Below are 19,031 nucleotides of genomic sequence, written 5' to 3' on the forward strand. Positions count from 1 at the left end.
CACAGCATCATCTCCATAAGCTTGTTCAGAAGTTGATATGTTTCTGCAAAGTTTTGCCTATTTTCATGTATAATTTTACATATCATCATTGCTCCAGAAAACTGCCCATTTCAAAAATCACCACAAAAATTTTAAACATGTTACACTCAAATAAAAATATCATGCAAACTAAATGAGATATTCACACTCCAAAAACATGTGGTTAGGTAGAAGGTAATGCACAAGGCACTGCTGCAAACTGCATACCACTAAATATCTCCATTGGCACATAATTCAAAATGTTTGGGTATTTTCAAAACTGACCTTGTATTTTCAAAAATCTGTTTTCATTTTATGATGGCTGCCATTGTGATTTGATTTTCTGTTTTCTGCATAATTTTTTATTCTGTTACTATGTACATTGACACAAAACACCAATCCAAAGTACCTGCAATTAGATGTACAATGATCTTATGACATCATGTGAGTGTACTCTTCTGCCTTATTTTTTCCTGTCTTGTCTCTTTGTCATTGATTTTTGTGGCAAAACTGCCATACTGGTGAGACATGATTTCAAGGCAATTAATTCAGTCATTTGATGATTTCAACCTGTTGTTTGAAAACCATCTGCTGCTAACTTTCATGACATTGTGTGCTTTCTGTAATTCTTCCAAAGCAACATTCATATTTCATAATGTGTATTAAAATGTACTTTGATCTATACCACTCAGCCATTACCAGTGTAGTAAGAAGTGTTACATCATGATCTCTTCATATATTTACTTACACGATGAACTTCAGAAATGAGCAGAGCTACCTTTTTTGAATGGTCTGTTGATCTCTCACATTTAATGAATATTTAGATGTTTCAAAATATTTTGTTGCAGTCTGATAAAAGTGGCCAGTTGTTGCTCCAGCATATAAGCTTGGATCATGCTGGATGGTACACTTGTTTGGTATGCAACAGACAGTGCACTTTCTCTGGTACCACATGGCTTCAAGTTAACCCAGGTAATGTGAAAAGTACAATCAAAATAAAAGAAGTACTGTATTTTAGGCAACATTAAAATTCATAAATTAATTAAGTTTACAAGATAGCAGGGATTTGTGACTCATACTTTTAGGAGAGGAAAGTTGCTCCTCATCATATAGCATAGATGCTGAGTCACAGATAGGCACAACGAAAAGACTGTCACAAATAAAGCTTTTGGCCAGTAAGGCCTTCATCATAAATAGGTGACAGACAGACAGACAGACAGACACACACACACACACACACACACACACACACACACACACACACACACACACACAAACGCAACTCAGTGTGGTTTCAGTTGCCTGAGACTGCAGTCGTGTGTATGAGTTGTGTGTGTGTGTGTGTGTGTGTGTGTGTGTGTGTGTGTGTGATCTGTTTCTGACAAAGGCCTTACTGGCCAAAAGGTTTATTTGTGACAGCCTTTTTGCTGTACCTATCTGTGACTCAGTGTCACTGCTATATGGTGAGTGGCAACTTTCCCCTTCATAATATTGTTAAATTTCGTCCTGGGCTTTCCATTGTTTGATACTTTTAGAAGATGTTTCTAGTATTATTTTGAAGACAATTTAATTTCAGTACTCATCATTCTCCACTTTCTCTCTCTCCTGGAGCAAAATATTTCATGATTTTTTTATATACAAATGAACAGGAAATATTTGCCAGTATTCATAAATAAATAATGAATAATTTCACTATGATAATAAACTATGTATATGAGAACTAAATATACAGTTTATGTCAAAAATTTGTCATTTATTATGATTCAGTAAATGTTAATAGTTTCAGTAGATGTCTGTGATTTTACATTTTCCCTATGTATGGTGATTTTGAAATGTTCTCAATTATTGAACCTGGTGATATCATCTATACGGTGCAATATTTGAATATAAATGCTGTGCAGTAAGAGATAATCAGTGGTCTGCCCCACTTGAGGATGGTAAAAATTCAACTTGTTGTGATATCACACCATCTGGACAAAAATTCCTGCTTAAATGCCAAAGAATACTTCAAGCATGTTTTAAGAGCTGAATCACACTAGTTAAGAATTTTACCATTGATTTTTATACATAAGTCCTGTACATCTAAAATAAAAATAAAATCAAAAGAATTTTACTTCCAGCTTTATCTCAACTGGGAACTGCAGAAGCAGATGATTCTCATGATGTTGATGGGCCTGACAGAGAGACTGATCTTCTGTCCAAGCCAGGTTCTGTAAATGCTACAGGGGATTTAAAACCACCAACTTTTGTAAAACCTAACACTATGCATCCTGTAATTATGAAGCCTGCTGGAAACACTTTGCGTCTCAAATGTCAAGCTGATGGTGAGCTAGATTTATATATTTATTAACATATACAGTAGAATTCACAAGTAAAATAAAATATTACAAATTGAATGATATCTATATTACTATTCTGTGCACATTTTCCCTTGCTCTGTTTGTATATCAAACACAATTACTTTGCAAGCTTTCTTGGGGAAGTTGCATATATGATATCCCAAAACGATTTAACATCCTCAATTTTTTCATTCATTCACACATCCTGTTCTGTAAATCCCATTATGAAAGAGAAGTTGTTGGATGATTACTGTTACATATTAACAGGCATGAGCAGACACTTAAAGCTACTTCTGTAAAGCATACTAACAACAAAATTTTGCTATTGCTGATCTCTTCACATTGGTAACTATGAGAATTCTTTCTAAGGTACATATTAGGAGAAAAGTAGCAATTAAAAAAAGGCCCACTGTACCTCCCCTCACGTTATGCAGCTGCTGCTTTTATCTGATACTAAAGCATTATCAGCTGTCTGTCAGTGTACTGGCAAAGACGAAACATGTTTAATATAAATGGAATTTACACTCCTTAGTCCAAATATCCTCATAAATTACAGAAAGTTTGGCTAAGGTACTCCTGTACCTTGTTTTTAGATATCTGAGGTTTTTCAATTTGCTAGAAATCTGATACCATTTGTTAGAAAAAGTAACTGGGGGGTATCATCATGATTAGTATACTGATTTCAAGAAGTGCAGCCTCAGAATTTTTTTAAATACCCCACCATACCTTTGGCAATATAAGGAAATGTAGACTGCCACTCACAAGGGAATGGTCAGACTTGTCATGTCGAAACCTGTGTTGCTTTTTTTACCACTGTGAGTTAACATTGCAAGAAGTCTGTGTGCAGAATTTTAGCTGCTGACATGACCAGGAAGTCTGTAAACAATTTTATGAAGTAAGACATTATTGTCGCATGGTTTCCGTGCCTATAACTGCCTCTTGTACAACCCTGACCTCTCGCTACGTTATACCAATGCCATCTATGGACAAGGTGGCGTTAGCTACGTGCCGCTCTCTTGCCACAGCAGTGAGAGAGCTGATTCCCCCAGTGAAAGCGATCGTATGATAATTAAACATTCGTTGACAAATATGGCTGATATGTTATCTACAACATTCTTTCCAAATAGCTATGAAATAGACACAAATAAATATACGGTTTAGAACACGTCCAAATTTTATTTCTTGTAATCACCGCAAAAATGCGAAATATGGATACAATGTTCAAAACATAGGTCTTTTGTGCACCAAGAACATACAAGCGAAGACGACATGTGGCAGCCCTGCGAATCACAGACGTTGTTAGATGTCCGTAGACAAAACTGGGCTGCTGTTAGGAATGAATCAGGCCTAATATCAGCATATTTCGAGGTGTGCCACGCATATTTAATCAAATTCTGAAATCGTGGGGAGGAAAATTGATAATGTACTACTGATTGCAGCTTGAGAATATTGTCACGGTGATAGACAGGAAATTACAGTGATCTGCACACAATAATTTTCTCTGTTAGTTTTCTGTAAAAGGCCTTCCACTGACGGAAAAATTCTCTGTCTAAAGGTTGAATTACGTTCGTCGTGCCGGGTGGAATCTGAAATATCTCTACTTCTTTGTCAGGGTGGGCTCGAAATACAGCTTTTAATGATTCAGACCTTTTATGACCTGACCACAAATCTAGAAGAAGAAGAGATTTGTTCCCGCAGAACGGAAGAAAAGCATGACGCATGAGAAGTGTAACGTTTTAATTTCCCATTTTTCAAGACTTCGATGCGTCTACCACAAGATTGTTTGCATAGAACATTGTTCTTTTGACATGTGGTCCAAAATGTCCAGTTGGTTCTTGAAGACACACATATAGTTTAGGCAGCAATGAACCATCCAAACTAATTATGGACATTATAGTGTATGAATGGGTGAGTGCAGTCGTGGACTGCGCAATCGCCTCAATATGTTTTTCCCCTTTGAATGACAGTGTTCTTTCCGCACGCATTTCTTTTTGAAAACCTGACTGATCTGCATTGTACACGTACGATTCACTAAAACTAGCGATCTTATTTTTTGCATTCGTAAGAAAAACTTATATCATTTCGATTTGTGTCACTTCATTTTCCGACCTGTTTCTCGATACAAATTTTTTTATTTTTCTTGCCACAATTTTATGTGATCTTTTGAAGCGACTAATCCAACTTTGAGAAGCTGTAAATTCTTTAGCGCCTATCGCGTTGGCAATCTCTAACGCCCAATCACGCAAAGTTGTATCGCTGACACTAAATGACTGTTGTCTGGCATTGGTAAATAGCTCAAAAAGTCGCACATTTATCTCCGTAGCAATTTCCAGTCGACTCTTACGTCGTCCAGTGACTTCCTTTTTCCATCTACACAATTCACGTTCAGAACGGACAAAGCGATATTTATTTTGAACAGTACTGACACGTAGGCATTTCTTACCACTTTTGTTCAACCAATACGTCACCGCTTTTTCTTTGTCTGATAAGGTTCAAATGGTTCAAATGGCTCTGAGCACTATGGGACTCAACATCTTAGGCCATAAGTCCCCTAGAACTTAGAACTACTTAAACCTAACTAACCTAAGGACATCACACACACCCATGCCCGAGGCAGGATTCGAACATGCGACCGTAGCAGTCCCGCGGTTCTGGACTGCAGCGCCAGAACCACATGGCCACTGCGGCCGGCGTCTGATAAGGTAATTGTAGTTGCTGGTGTTACTTTCGGAGATAACTGATGATGGTACGTGGCACTATCACTCGAAGAGTCTTCATGCGTGCAACTTTCGTCGGTGTCTTTGCCTTCTCTAGATTCACAGTCTGCAATATCGAGTGTTTCAGTTGTTTCTAGCCACATGTCTGCGCCATTTACATGCTCGTCTAGAAGTTTAACAACCATGTCGCACAACACATAGTCTTCCGCGTGTTTTCTGTTGATTGCTTCATTTGGCGTCTGTGGTATATATCCATGGTAAGCAACAAAACATTTACAGGGTTCGCCATCACCTGTGAGGGGAGATTGAATGTTCACCGTAAAGTGGCTTGCGGAGTATAGATGAACATGTACAGAACACTTTCACATCTCTAACCAGTTACCGGACGGTATGTTTCGAAATACGTACCAGAAATTAAAAGGACGTGCATGCCACAGAAACGAATATTCGTTTCCCCTTTCCATCAAAACCGTGCAGCGATATTCCTCTCTGGTGAACGCCGCGATAAGACGGCCGCACTTCCCGACCACGCGCACAACGCTCGCGACTCGCCATTTCCAGGGGTGGCCAGCCGTCACTGCAAGCGCCAAGCAGAAAACACAGCCATGTTCATGATTTTTTTTAGGTGACTTCAAGTTCATGTCAGCAGTTACAATTTTGCACATGGACCTTTTGCACAGTTAAATAACAGTTCTAAAAAAAGCAATATATGTTTCGGCATGACAAGTCTGACCATTCCCTTGTCAGTACAGAGGTGGTATGTTGAGCTGCAGACAGGCACAATGAAAAAGAGTTACAATTTAGCTTTCAGCCAAACCTTACTTCTGAAAAGAAAACACACATTTATTCATTCCAGGCATTCTGGTCCAAGCTGCCAGAGATTGTGGTCACGTGTGCATGAGGTGTGCTTGCTTGTGTGAATGAATGTATGTGTTTTCTTCTCTGAAGAAGGATTTGGCCAAAAGCTAAGTCATAAAAGTGCTTGTCTGAAACTCAACATGACATTTTCGCAGTGAATAGTAATCTATACTTTTCCTTATATTGTTTCCACTATATCTTTAACTATTGCAGCCCCAAGAAACTTAAATAATATTTTTAATTTTCTACTTGCAAATTATCTGAACATTGAGTTTTATTGACAACATTATCATTTTGTTACATTTAATGGCATTTACAAAAGTATTACCAATGTCTGTTTTTGTACAGGAAATCCAAGTCCAAATATTACTTGGTACAAAAATGGTGTGATTCCAGAACGCCATTTAGGTGTTATATCATATAGGCGATGGTCAATGAATTTAGAAGATCTGACAACTTTTGATTCTGGCAATTACAGTTGTGTTGTCTGCAATGAACTGGAGTGTATCAACCACACATTTAAAGTGGATGTTATTGGTATGTGGACAGTTTCCTTATCTAAAAAGTTTTTTTAAATATTTATTGCACTTATATATTGATCAGCATATATGACAACTTAAAACTGTAAATTGGGACTTGAACTTAAATCTCTGCATCTTGCAGGCAGTTCACCATGAATTATACACATCCTGCAGTCTATGAGGTGTCAACATACAGTGCAATTATTGGCAATTTTTGAAAAACAGTTTTACCTTGTCACTAATGTTGATCATTGGGTACATGCCAAAGAAGTCACCCTGATGTGTTTTTCAATTAATATGAGCCACGCAATGAATAATTGATTGACATAGTTAGGAAATTAGTTATTCAATTAAAATGGAAAGAGGGACTGTTATGACATGCAAACCACAAAAGCAAGCTGATGTAAAGTAGAGATATAATACTTTCACACAAACATTAAAAATGGACAGTCAAGTGTTGAAAGACTGCCCTGTGACATTCCTAGTTAATATAAGATTTTTATTACTTAAATTTATATTTTTTCACCTCATCTACAAAATGGCAACAAAACATGTTTCTTTTATAAATTTATAAACTATACTAAATTAGCACTAATATGTTTCACTAGGTACAAATATAATATTTATTTAAAACAATTCCAGTAGCTGTCCAGTTATTATTCTTGGATGGTGCTACTGTTTATAGGGTATTGATCTTCCTTTAGAACTACTCATAATCATCAGGAGAATTTGTGGAAGATTCACATTAGGTGCAGCTACAGTAGCTCTCTTTAGTAACAGGTAAATGAGATGTTGTGGACTGACAAGACAGCCAGTCCACAGTGACGGGTAACCGAAAGGCACGCGTACACACACGCCGGCTGGCGTGAGGTCTGGAACAGTATACATTATGAATGCTATAAAGAAAAGTACGTAGCTCCTCGAATACTTAACTTTATTCCATCATTGTGGTACATCGCTCTTGACGATACAATTGAGAGTCTTTAAATACAAGCACTGTAAGGCTAATGGCGCCTTGCTAGGTCGTAGCCATGGACTTAGCTGAAGGCTATTCTAACTGTCTCTCGGCAAATGAGAGAAAGGCTTCGTCAGTGTAGTCGCAAGCAAAGTCGTCGTACAACTGGGGCCGAGTGCTAGTACGTCTCTCTAGACCTGCCATGTGGTGGCGCTCGGTCTGCAATTACTGACAGTGGCGACACGCGGGTCCGACATGTACTAATGGACCGCGGCCGATTTAAAGCTACCACCTAGCAAGTGTGGTGTCTGGCGGTGACACCACATGAGAAGTAATAAAAGTAGGTAAAATATATTGTTTCCATGATGTCATTTAAATTTTTCATTAGTGCTAATAACTGGTACAATGAGATGTGACCTCTGCCATGTGTTTTGCATTGGTTTGCAGTTTGTAGATGCAGCAAATGGGAAAGGCAAGTAAGAGACTTTGGGTTATGGTAAATGGCAAGACTCATTGCAATTTTAGCCCTGATGTAGAAAATAGCGAAAGAAACATGTGCACTACTACTACATGAATAACGTTCACTGTCCGGGAATGACATTGGGTCAGACTGAGCAGATAAATTTGAAAAAGGTCAATGAACAAATTTAAAAAGGACAAAGTAACATTTCATGATTTGTGAAAAATATACACATCTTGTACAAATGTTTTATTGGTATGCTCAATTAACTAGAATGAGAAACTGTACGAGGTAAGCACTATGTAGCATGCAAAGGCCTGCTAGAAAGTGTTCATGTGTTCTTTGCAAATATCCTAAAAACATATTACTGGCCCATTCTTGCATGCTGCAAACTATCTCTAATAACCCTAAAGTCCACAGGACATTAAACCCTAATCCATTCATTGAGCAAGGTGGTGCAGTGGTTAGACACTGGACTTGCATTCGGGAGGATGACGGTTCAATCCCGCATCCGGCCATCCTGATTTAGGTTTTCCGTGACTTCCCTAAATCACTCCAGGCAAATGCCGGGATGGTTTCTCTGAAAGGGCACGGCCGACTTCCTTCCCCATCCTTCCCTAATCCGATGAGACCGATGACCACGCTGTCTGGTCTCCTTCCCCAAACCAACCAACCAACCAACCTAATCCGTTCCTTTACACTGTGAAGGGACCACAGTGATAATATTAGGTACAGTATGTCACATATTTCTGTCCTTGCAATTTCCATAAATGGAATGTGAATACAAGCCAATGTGAGGCACAAGCAAATATGAAGCACCCTGTGTGATTTGTTGCATATTAGAATGAGGGACATTAATCTAGATGTAGATACAGGAAGAGCAATTTTCAACTTCACACTTCACATCTATGCAAAAAGTATGGCTATGGGCACTGCTATCTACTATCTCTGTGTAACATTACATGTTACAAACTCCCAGTGCTATGGAAAAATGATAGTTTATTATTTTGTGCGTGGCCTCTTTAAATCAACGAAAACAAAATGTACCCCAAATTTGATACAAATGGAAGTTGTATGTTAGTAAAAGAATAATACTGATCTTGCATTTTCATTACCATGCTGCCAATGGGGGTTATGATCTCTTCACACTCCATATTTCTAGATTTTTGTTTTGTGGGGCATAAATATGATTTTAAAAAAACTTCCATGCATATGACTTTTAATTTTGATTATGATTTAATGAAAATAATTTGGGCTGAATTTACACAGAATTCAAACATTCTCAGACACTCCTTATCACTCTCTAATGCTGTCTTGATATTGTAATGCTATCTGGGGTCATTAATAATAAAATTTTGACTCATTTTCAAATGTTAAGATTATTTATTTCAAATAGACTACAAAAGTTTTACTAATCATGGTTTCTCAAAGATCAGTTTTTTAAATTTATTTGCTAACATGTATGGCATAAAACAATATTGGATAGTTTCATGTAGTTTGTTTGTTTTTGTACAAATGTTAGTAGATAGTATGGTGCTTACATAGTAGGCAAATAGATCTTTTGCACAATTGACTAATAACATCATTGTATTGTACACATTGTATTGTATTGTGTAACATCATTGTATTATATTCAAAGGTAACATAATGAACAGCATTTAACACAAATAAATAAAGACATGAGGCAGGGTACTTACAAATGTAACAAAATGAGGCTCAAGTGATCTATTTGGTATGGTATTGAATACTTCAATATATGAATTTCAGTGCATTACATTGATCTGCTAGTAGCCATGTGCCCTTTTTTTGTAGTAACTGTTCTCTTTACATTTACCTGCAGAATTTACGTAATGCCTGTGCATATTATTTTCCATCCACGCCACTATTTCACAGAGAGATCAATGAATGGCACACATCCTGCATGATAGGCACACAACATCCCTTACAGCAACTGTTCACTGTTAAAATGAAAATATTGTTTTGAATTGTAATCTGACTATTAAAAACCATTATTTTCTGTCTTTTTTAAAACCATTATTTAGTAGCACCACAATTTTTTTTATTTTTGTTGCTTACTGCTTATACCTGCATAGGTTAATAACTTTGTTGAAATAATTTAAGACAGTTTAAAACAACAACATCTGTGCAAACTGCTTCATTTTTGTATAGCATATTTTTCACCTTGCTTTTGATATTCAGCAAATTTCAAGTTCTTTTTCTTAATTTTTAAGTCTCATTGCAAATGAATGAACTCAGACTCTGTGTTATTACAATCACAGGTGTGTCACCTATATTTACCCTGATGATAAGGTAACATTAGCTGCTTTCACATATGATCATCTACTGAAAAGATGTGAACTTGCAGACATTTTTATCCAAATGTTACTTTAAGAGTCTGAAGTAAAGTTTAGCATAGTATTTCTAAAATATTTATCTTGTCAATTGACAATGAGACAATGAATCTAAAGTAGTGACTCTCTGTCAACATTTCCTTTCCTTGCTAACATAAATATCCATGAGGGAGGGAAAAATATTTGGAACAGTAGAAAGATACTGCTTAAAAATGAAAGAATTTTAAATTTTCTATTATTTGGAGATTACAGTGTGGCAAATGTCCCCTTTTATATCACAAAAATGGTTCAAATGGCTCTGAGCACTATGGGACTCAACTGCTGAGGTCATTAGTCCCCTAGAACTTAGAACTAGTTAAACCTAACTAACCTAAGGACATCACAAACATCCATGCCCGAGGCAGCATTCGAACCTGTGACCGCAGCGGTCTTGCAGTTCCAGACTGCAGCGCCTTTAACCGCACGGCCACTTCGGCCAGCTTTTATATCACACTACCAACTCAAATGATCTTGAACAAGTTAGAAGAAGGTGTGTATTTACACCTGAGAGCATGTTTTAGTTACAGAGTGAATGTATTTTGGATTTGCATACATTTTCATCAAGTGTAAGTTTAAAATATAATAAAAATAGATATTCTGAATATGATCTACTGCATGATAATTCCTTTGTCAGAGCGGTATCCACACAGACCTTATATACACAGCGCCGAAAATAAGACAGCTGTTGTGAACACTACTGCTGAGTTAACATGTACTACAGTCTCAGACCTTGAACCACATATCCAATGGCTACGTGTTGAATCTTGTCCAAGTGGTGATATTGATGATGCAGATGATATTCCCAATGCAACACTTCTTCCTCAGGTAAGAATTGGATGTGATTTTTTTAAATGAGGAAGTCTTGCTTTCTTTTTCAGGAACCTGGTGGTTGGGTGTGGTGGCAGGCAGATGTCAATTTTTTATCCATTTTTAAAAGCAACATGATGAAAAATCTATAACAGTGCTGAATACAGTTTACAAAAATTATGAAGCACAGTTTCACTTTCCATTTTCTTTCATTGTACCTTATAACAAAAACTTGATTCGAGCACTTTTATGGATTTTTATGTCAGTTCTTTTATGGTTTTGTACACATTTTCAGCTGATAATTTAAAACACTCTATTTTTCTAGAGCGAGTGCATCACAGGCCAATATTCACAGAAGCTCCTGAGAACTCCACCTTGGTTTTGGGTGCCACAGCTTCATTTAACTGCAAAGTCCTGTCTGATCTTCATCCTCATGTTGCCTGGTATAAGGGCTATTACATGGACTTTAATGAAACAGAGTCTAGTAACACGGTGAAGGTATACTTAAGTGTTTATTCTCCGGATGCTGTGGGCTATCTGATGCATGAGCATGACAAGTTACTAACTTTCTTTTAATAACATCTTGTAATGTGTACATAATATGTCAATAAGAAGTGAGTTGAATTTTGTTTTAGTTTTACTGCAAGAACATGGATACTGCTTCTTAGTCACTAAATCTATGCTGAAAAACTAGTGAGTTGAATTTTGTTTTAGTTTTATTTGCAAGAGCATGGATACTGCTTCTTAGTCACTAAATCTATGCTGAAAAACTATCTGTACTTATATATTTTTGTATTGTTACTAGAAATGTACTAAAACTGTAACTAATTTATTGTTACAAGGTGTACAACTTTGCTTCCGCCGTTTGCCGATAGCGGTCAAAAGAAACAGATTGCAGACATCAGACAGTTAGCTCAGACCTCAGTCAACATAACCTCATTCAAACATTAGTCAATTTGTGTCTGCATCATAAAGTTGTTCTTGATTGAAAATGTCAGTTTATGAGCCTAATTCTCGTCGTTTGCAGGAGGTGTTACTGTTTTGTTTCAATATGAAGAAAGCAGCAGCTGAGTCTCATCAATTACTCTCAAGTACGTATGCTAAGGATGCTATTAGTGAAAGAATGTGTCGTGAGTGGTTTCAACACTTCAAGAATCGTGATTTTAACATCTTAGACTGGCGTAGTGGTGGAAGAGAGAATGTTTTTGAAGATGCAGAACTGGGGACAATGTTGAGTCAAGACTCGTGTCAAACTCAAGAAGAATTGGCATGATTAGTAGGAGTGACACAGCAAGCCATTTCAAAATGTCTCAAGGCTATGGGCATGATTCAGAAAGAAGGAAATTGGGGCCCGTGTGAGCTGAAATCAAGAGACGTTGAATGGCGTTTGTGTGTTTGTGAACAGTTGCTTCAGAGGCAAAAACGAACGGGATTTCTGCATCTCGTTGTGGCTGGGGATGAAAAATGGGTTCATTACAGTAACCCTAAACATAAAAAATCATGGGGATAACCTGGCCATGCTTCCACACTGACGGCCAAACCGAATATTCAGGGCTCCAAGATCATGCTCTGCATTTGGTGGGACCAGCTCAGCATTGTGTACTGTGAGGTGTTAAAACAAAATGAAACAATCACAGGTGCTCATGATTGAATGCAATTAATGTGTTTGAGCAGAGCATTAAGAGACAAATGGCTGCAATACAGTGAGAGGCACGATAAATTGATTTTGCAGCATGACAACGCTCGACCCCACGTTGCAAAAGAGGTCAAAATGTACTTGGAAACGTTAAAACGGGAAGTCCTACACCACCTGCCATATTCTCCAGACATTGCTCCCTCTGACTATCATCTGTTTAAATCAGTGGTGCATTGCCTGGCTGACCAACACTTCCGATCTCATGAAGAAGTCACAAATTGGATCGATTCGTGGATCACTTCAAAAGTAGAACAATTTTTTCGACGTGGGATTCATACACTGCCCAAAGATGGCAGAAAGTAGTGGCCAGTGATGGAAAATACTTTGAATGATACATGTGTAACCAATTTGTTTCATTAAAGCCTCAAATGTTGGGAAAAAATTGAAGAAGCATAGTTGTACACCTTTTAAATTCTATCTAAATTATAGCACTCTCTTAAGTTACAAATATATCATGAAATAACAACTATTTTCAATAAATAATTAAAATTGTAGGGAAGTATAAATGGTTGTAGCAAGTAAGAGGCAAAGATTGCCAGCCTTGCATGTCCACAGATGTACATAATTTTTTTGCTTATATCTTGGTAGCATCCTGTTAATGTATTAGTTGTTACCCAGAATGTTACTCATAAATCTGAACTGGTGATCTTTGCTGATTAAGAAGCTGTACATGAAAATGAAAGCCACATTTTACAGTTTCTCTGCCATGTTGCAACAAATTGAATCACAGTACCACTGTCTCTTCTTCATTTGTTGTTATGATCTAATTGACCAAATGCTTGGTCCATGCCTCTCCATGTTTTCCACATTATGGCTGTACTTACCAGTTCTTCTTCTTTTCTGTCAGCTTCATCTTTGACATTGTCAGTGTTGGCTTTCAATCTTTTCTGGGGACTACATCATTTCTTGATGCCATCCTGTGTTGCCCTAACTATCTATAGGTACATTTTGCTTTGTCTTATTCTCATTATTTGTCAAAATTTAATTGTTTTTTGTTAAGATGTCATTTTTCCTGGATTCATCTTGATATCTTTAAACAACATGAGCTGTTTCAAACCATGGATGAAGGGCAATAAGCAGATTCCATTCTCCTAGATTTCTGTAAACTGTTAACAAACGTACGAGCATACGGCATAGGTTCCCATGTACGTGAGTGGCTCAAAGACTTCTTAAGTAACAGAACCCAGTATGTTGTTCTTGATGGGAAGTGTTCATCAGAGACAAGGGTATCATCAGGAGTGCCCCAGGGAAATGTGATATGACCACTGTCATTTTCTATATACATAAATGATGTGGCAGACAGGGTAAGCCACTGTCTGCAGCTGTTTGCTGATGAAGCTGTGGTGTATGGAAAGGTGTTAGTCATTTAGTGACTGTAGGAGGATACATGATGACTTACACAAAATTTAAAGTTGGTGTGATGAATGGCAGCTACCTATAAATGTAGAAATATGTCAATTAACGCAAATGAGTAGAGAAAAAAAATCATACTGTTTCAGTACAGCATTAGTAGTGTGCAACTTGACACAATCATGATGATTATCTAAGCGTAACATTGCAAAGCAGTATGAGATAGAATGAGCACGTGAGGACTGTAGCATGGAAGGCAAATGGTCAAGTCAACTTCGGTTTGTCGGGAGAATTTTGGGAATGTGTGGTTCATCTGTAAAGGGGTCTGCTTATAGGACACTAGTGCGATCCACTTTTGAGTGCTGTTTGAGTGTTTGGGATCCTTTCCAGGTCCAACTAACAGAAAACATCATAGCAGTTCAGATGCAGGCTGCTAGATTTGTTACCGGTAGGTTTAAACAACATGCCTTTCTTCCAAATATGCTATGTCTACAGTCTGCTAATATAGCGAGGACCGGAATTCTACATTTCCTTGTAATGTGACATTCAAAACATTTCATTTCTCATTTCTACACAATTATTACACTCTCTCTACAACATATTCTTCGCTCCTGTAACCCCCTGGCCTCAACCTTTGCTAGTCCCGGCTCTCCCCCTTCCTTGCTCCCACTCCAGCACTACACATGCCTACTATCCCACCAATGTATGTACTAGTCTTTCCCCCATCTCTGTTCCCCTCCCCCTCTCCTCCTGCCCCTCAGTACAGCCTCTCAACACTGCCCCTAGCAGCCCTACCTTGAAGACTTTGTCTAAAAGCTTAATTATTTTAGCAGTCTTTCTCATTGTGCCTTCTGCGACTGAGCACCTCTTCTATGTTATGAGTAAAAATCTATCCTATCCACACTATTGTTATTTCATACTGAGCTCTCCATTGTTTAATTATTACACCTCACATGTTTTTCTCAGTTATTTATTATGTTTTACATGTGAGTTAATAACAGAATTCAGTTTTGACAAACAGTCTAAGTAGGTCTGTATATCCTGCCTTTGTAACAAATAGGTGAAGGTATTTGGGTAACTAGCCTTGGTGTTTTTCATTCATATATTTTGACTTTGCAACAGTAATTGGTACTTTATACTGATATCTTAATGTGAGTCTCTTAATTTTTAAAGTGTTATGGTGTAGGTGTTGTCTTCTGCTCAATGTTTAACGGACAGTGTAGTGGGTCAACTATAAAGCTTTCTTTCATGTAGCATTGATTTGTCAAAGAATGGTATTAACAGAATACTTCATGTGTGAAACACTGGTGAAGGCAGCATTATTAAGTTCCAACCATGTTTTTCTAATTCCTGGAGTTCCATTGGCATTAAAATCTTTATACACCTAATGTCCCATATTATCACTGTTGTAAGGCATTTCCTTCATGTAACTTTATGGTTGATACTCAAGATGCAATTACAGCAGCTGTAAGTCTGTATACCGGGCAAAGCAAAATAGCAGAATATGTGATGTAATTAGGAGCACTTAATGAAATATATTTGGTGTTGATTTGGCTTGCATTGTAATTTTCAATTATTTTGGATTCATGTAAGTATAACTTTATAGTTGATTATATTTATAATAACAGCATGTTAAAAATGAGAATGATGATGCACTTGCCTAAATTATCTAACTGCAAAGTTTTTGCTTTGTTTTTATATTTGCAGTTTTAAGCATCAGTTACAGATTTTCTAGAAATTGTAGATGGGGCACTACGATACTTTTAACATTCTCATTTTTATTATAATTAAATAGATATATACTTGGTCTGTAGTGTGGTGTTGTTAATTTAGTGCCAAATAATGTGGGAACTGCACATAGAAGCATGACAGTAGCCACAAATTTTGTTAATACATTAAGAAAACTACTTATATGATTAAATGTGGATCATAAATGTAATAATTCATTTCGTTCTCAAATGGAATTGCTCCACTAATTTTATTAGTTGGTGGTCTGATGAGAATTCATAAATCTGAAGAGCAACAACTAAATCTTATCCATCATATTATAAAACCATGTAATGATAAAGAAATTCTGTAGATCATGCAGCCCATGGACAAATGCATTCAGTGCCAGATGTGTTGCATCTAAATCAATAAGATAAAGTTGAAGGACATTGGGTTATTCAATGGTTGTAAGGAAAGCTAATCCATTATCAACAGGGATGCATAAGAGTGAAGGGATACTGACCAAAGCCACTTTGGGAAAGGCTCTACCACTCAGTAATCAAATACAGGACTCATGCATAGCCTGAAATAGAGAGTTGTTAACACTACAAGAGCAGTTGCGAGTAAGGTGCAGAACTGGGAAGAGTTGCTGAATTGATGCACTGAGTTGTGGTTATTGTTGCAGTCTTGAGTCCAAAGACTGGTTTCATGCAGCTCTTCGTGCCAGTTTCTCCTATACAAATTTTTTCAACTCACACAACATAACTACTGCAGCCTACATCAGCTTGAACATGTTGGCAGCAGGCAAGCCATGGTGACATCTCCCTCCCTCAACCCCCTGCCCAACCAGATTTACGGTAAGTAGCAATCTATCTTTTCCTGCATTGTTGATCTATGACCTACTGGTCTTGATGGCAGCTCTTCTGAGTCTGGGAAGGATGATCTGCTTCTTCAAAAGGCAGGAATCTATATACTTCCTTGTTTGTACAGAACAAATCACATACACTGTACAAGTATGGTGCATTGGGCACCAGTGGTACACCTGCCTCTTACAGCGTAACAAATTTGCAGTGGCTGAACATTGTTTTTTCACTTGCCTTTTCATAGATTATGAAAAATTATGAAAGTGGCCATAGCAGCATCTTATTGAGATTCAGAGGTCAAAGAAGCTGAGGAAATACAACTGGCAGACAACCAGCTCAATCAAGACAAGAGTTTTCATCTTGACAGCTGATGCAAACTTCTTTTCAGCATTGCTCACAAGTGCGATATAGAGTGTAAACTCATTGAGAAGTGAATGGAGCTGTGCAAGATGTGTCACTAACTGATTTATGCAATATTCTTAACTGCTTACTTTTACTGAATAAATGTTTTATTTACTTTTGCTGCATTGCCTTAGACTATAATTCTGTAAGTCAATAGTGAGATCAGTCAGATATTCTATTATACACTAAATGTCATTACATAATTAAGCAGTGACTGATTACAGCCAGAAGATGATCCTCAGACACTGGTTCTACATAATGTCACATATGATGATGAAGGATGGTACACATGTATAGCAGCAAATAGCTTGGGAACCACTTATGCAAGTGCATACCTGAAAGTTGTTGATGGTGAGTCAGAAACTTCCCATTTTTCAATGGATACATTATAATTAAGGATTACTGGTCAGTACTTAGCTTCAGGGGGTGACACATTTAGTACTGCACATGGACATATATAAAAGTACTTTTAAACACCTTACTAGTGTCAGAGTATTACTTGCTTCCTTGAATAGTAAAGAGGTGTAGGCTGGGGACCCACCTATTGTGAAGATGAGGTTAAACGATGATGAATGGGGGAACATCAAAGAGATTACCCCCCCCCCCCTCCAAGTCTCTGTATACAACAATCCACTCTCCTCCTGAAGAACGCAAATTATAATTTCAAAAGCTACTATAGTGTCATGTACATTCATATGTGTCTATCAGCAGTACTTATGTGTTTTCTGTGCCATATTTATGTGAACATGAAATTCTATTTTATTACATATATTTAACTAGAATATTTCTTACTTTAGTAAAAACAACCAAGATCTTCCAATAACTTTTCAGCTTTTGGCTTTTGTGTCTATTCGTATTGTTGTGATGTGGCTATCTGTTCAGTAGCTATCACCCTAGTATGACTGTGCCAGTACAACTACACAAATAAATTATCCAATTACAGTAACTGCATTTACTGCAAAAGAAATGTAGAACTCTGTTATATCTGAAAGTAAATAACATTTCCTGGAATGGTTAGCTTCCAATAACTAAGTACATAACCTGACTTTTTTTAAAAAATTTTAAAATTTTTTTTTTTATTTTTTTTTTAAGGGGAGGGGGTGGAGGAGGTGATGGTCATTCGTCTCCTGACTGGTTTGATGCGGCCCACCATGAATTCCTCTCTGTCCCTTCTACTTATCAGTGTTTTCCACATATTCCTTTCCTCTCCGATTCTGTACAGAACATCTTCATTCCTACCTTATGTCTCCACCTAATTTTCAACATTCACCTGTAGAACCACATCTCAAATGTTTTGGTTCTCTTCTGTTCCAATTTTCACTACCATATAATGCTGTGCTCCAGATGCACATTCTCAGAAATTTCTTCCTCAAATCAAGGCCTATGTTTGATATTAATAGACTTCTCTTGGCCAGAAATGCCCTTTTTGTCAGTGCTAGTCTGCTTTCGATGTCCTTCTTGCTCTGTCCATCATTGGTTATTTTGCTGCTTAGGTAGCAGAATTCCTTAACTTCATCTACATCATAACCATCAATCCTGATGTTCAGTTTCTTGCTGTTCTCATTTCTGCTGTCCGCAGCTTGTGGTTTAGTGGTTAGCATTGCTACCTCTGGATCATGGGGTCCCGGGTTCAATTCCCGGCCGGGTTAGGGATTTTCTCTGCCTCGGGTCTGGGTGTTAGTGTTGTCCTCATCATTCCATCATCATTTATGTAAGTGGCTAGATTGGACTGTGTACAGATTGGGAATGTGTATGGGCACTTATGACCACGCATCTGAGTGCCTCATAAGCCAATCATTATCATCATCATCATCATCGTTTCTGCTACTTCTCATTACTTTTGTCTTGCTTTGATTCACTCTCAGTCCACATTCTGTACTCATTAGATTGTTCATTCCATTCGGCATATCATGTAATTCTTCTTCACTTTCACTCAGGATAGCAATGT

At 37.4% G+C, this 19,031-nt stretch overlaps 1 protein-coding gene and 1 long non-coding RNA gene across 4 annotated transcripts in view; one reads left to right on the top strand and one right to left on the bottom strand.

Moving 5' to 3' along the window:
• LOC126189044 (fibroblast growth factor receptor 3-like) overlaps positions 1 to 19,031 on the top strand; it is a 472,954-nt gene that overhangs the window by 427,432 nt on the left and 26,491 nt on the right. For 2 of the 3 annotated variants that reach the window (XM_049930898.1, XM_049930896.1), the window contains exons 12-16: positions 867 to 990; positions 2,139 to 2,342; positions 6,281 to 6,469; positions 10,893 to 11,083; positions 17,308 to 17,434. In XM_049930898.1, the coding sequence (XP_049786855.1) occupies positions 867 to 990; positions 2,139 to 2,342; positions 6,281 to 6,469; positions 10,893 to 11,083; positions 17,308 to 17,434 (835 nt within the window). Of the gene's footprint in view, positions 1 to 866; positions 991 to 2,138; positions 2,343 to 6,280; positions 6,470 to 10,892; positions 11,084 to 11,390; positions 11,564 to 17,307; positions 17,435 to 19,031 lie in introns of all 3 variants that reach the window. The other variant, XM_049930897.1, reaches the window with a different exon arrangement.
• LOC126189045 (uncharacterized) overlaps positions 9,309 to 19,031 on the bottom strand; it is a 59,345-nt gene continuing 49,622 nt past the window's right edge. The window contains exon 3 of the long non-coding RNA XR_007537902.1: positions 9,309 to 9,826. This is a non-coding gene — a long non-coding RNA (uncharacterized LOC126189045). The remainder of the gene's footprint in view (positions 9,827 to 19,031) is intronic.

The sequence above is a fragment of the Schistocerca cancellata genome, chromosome 5 (assembly GCF_023864275.1).
Source record: "Schistocerca cancellata isolate TAMUIC-IGC-003103 chromosome 5, iqSchCanc2.1, whole genome shotgun sequence".
NCBI classification, from domain to species: Eukaryota; Metazoa; Arthropoda; class Insecta; order Orthoptera; family Acrididae; genus Schistocerca; species Schistocerca cancellata.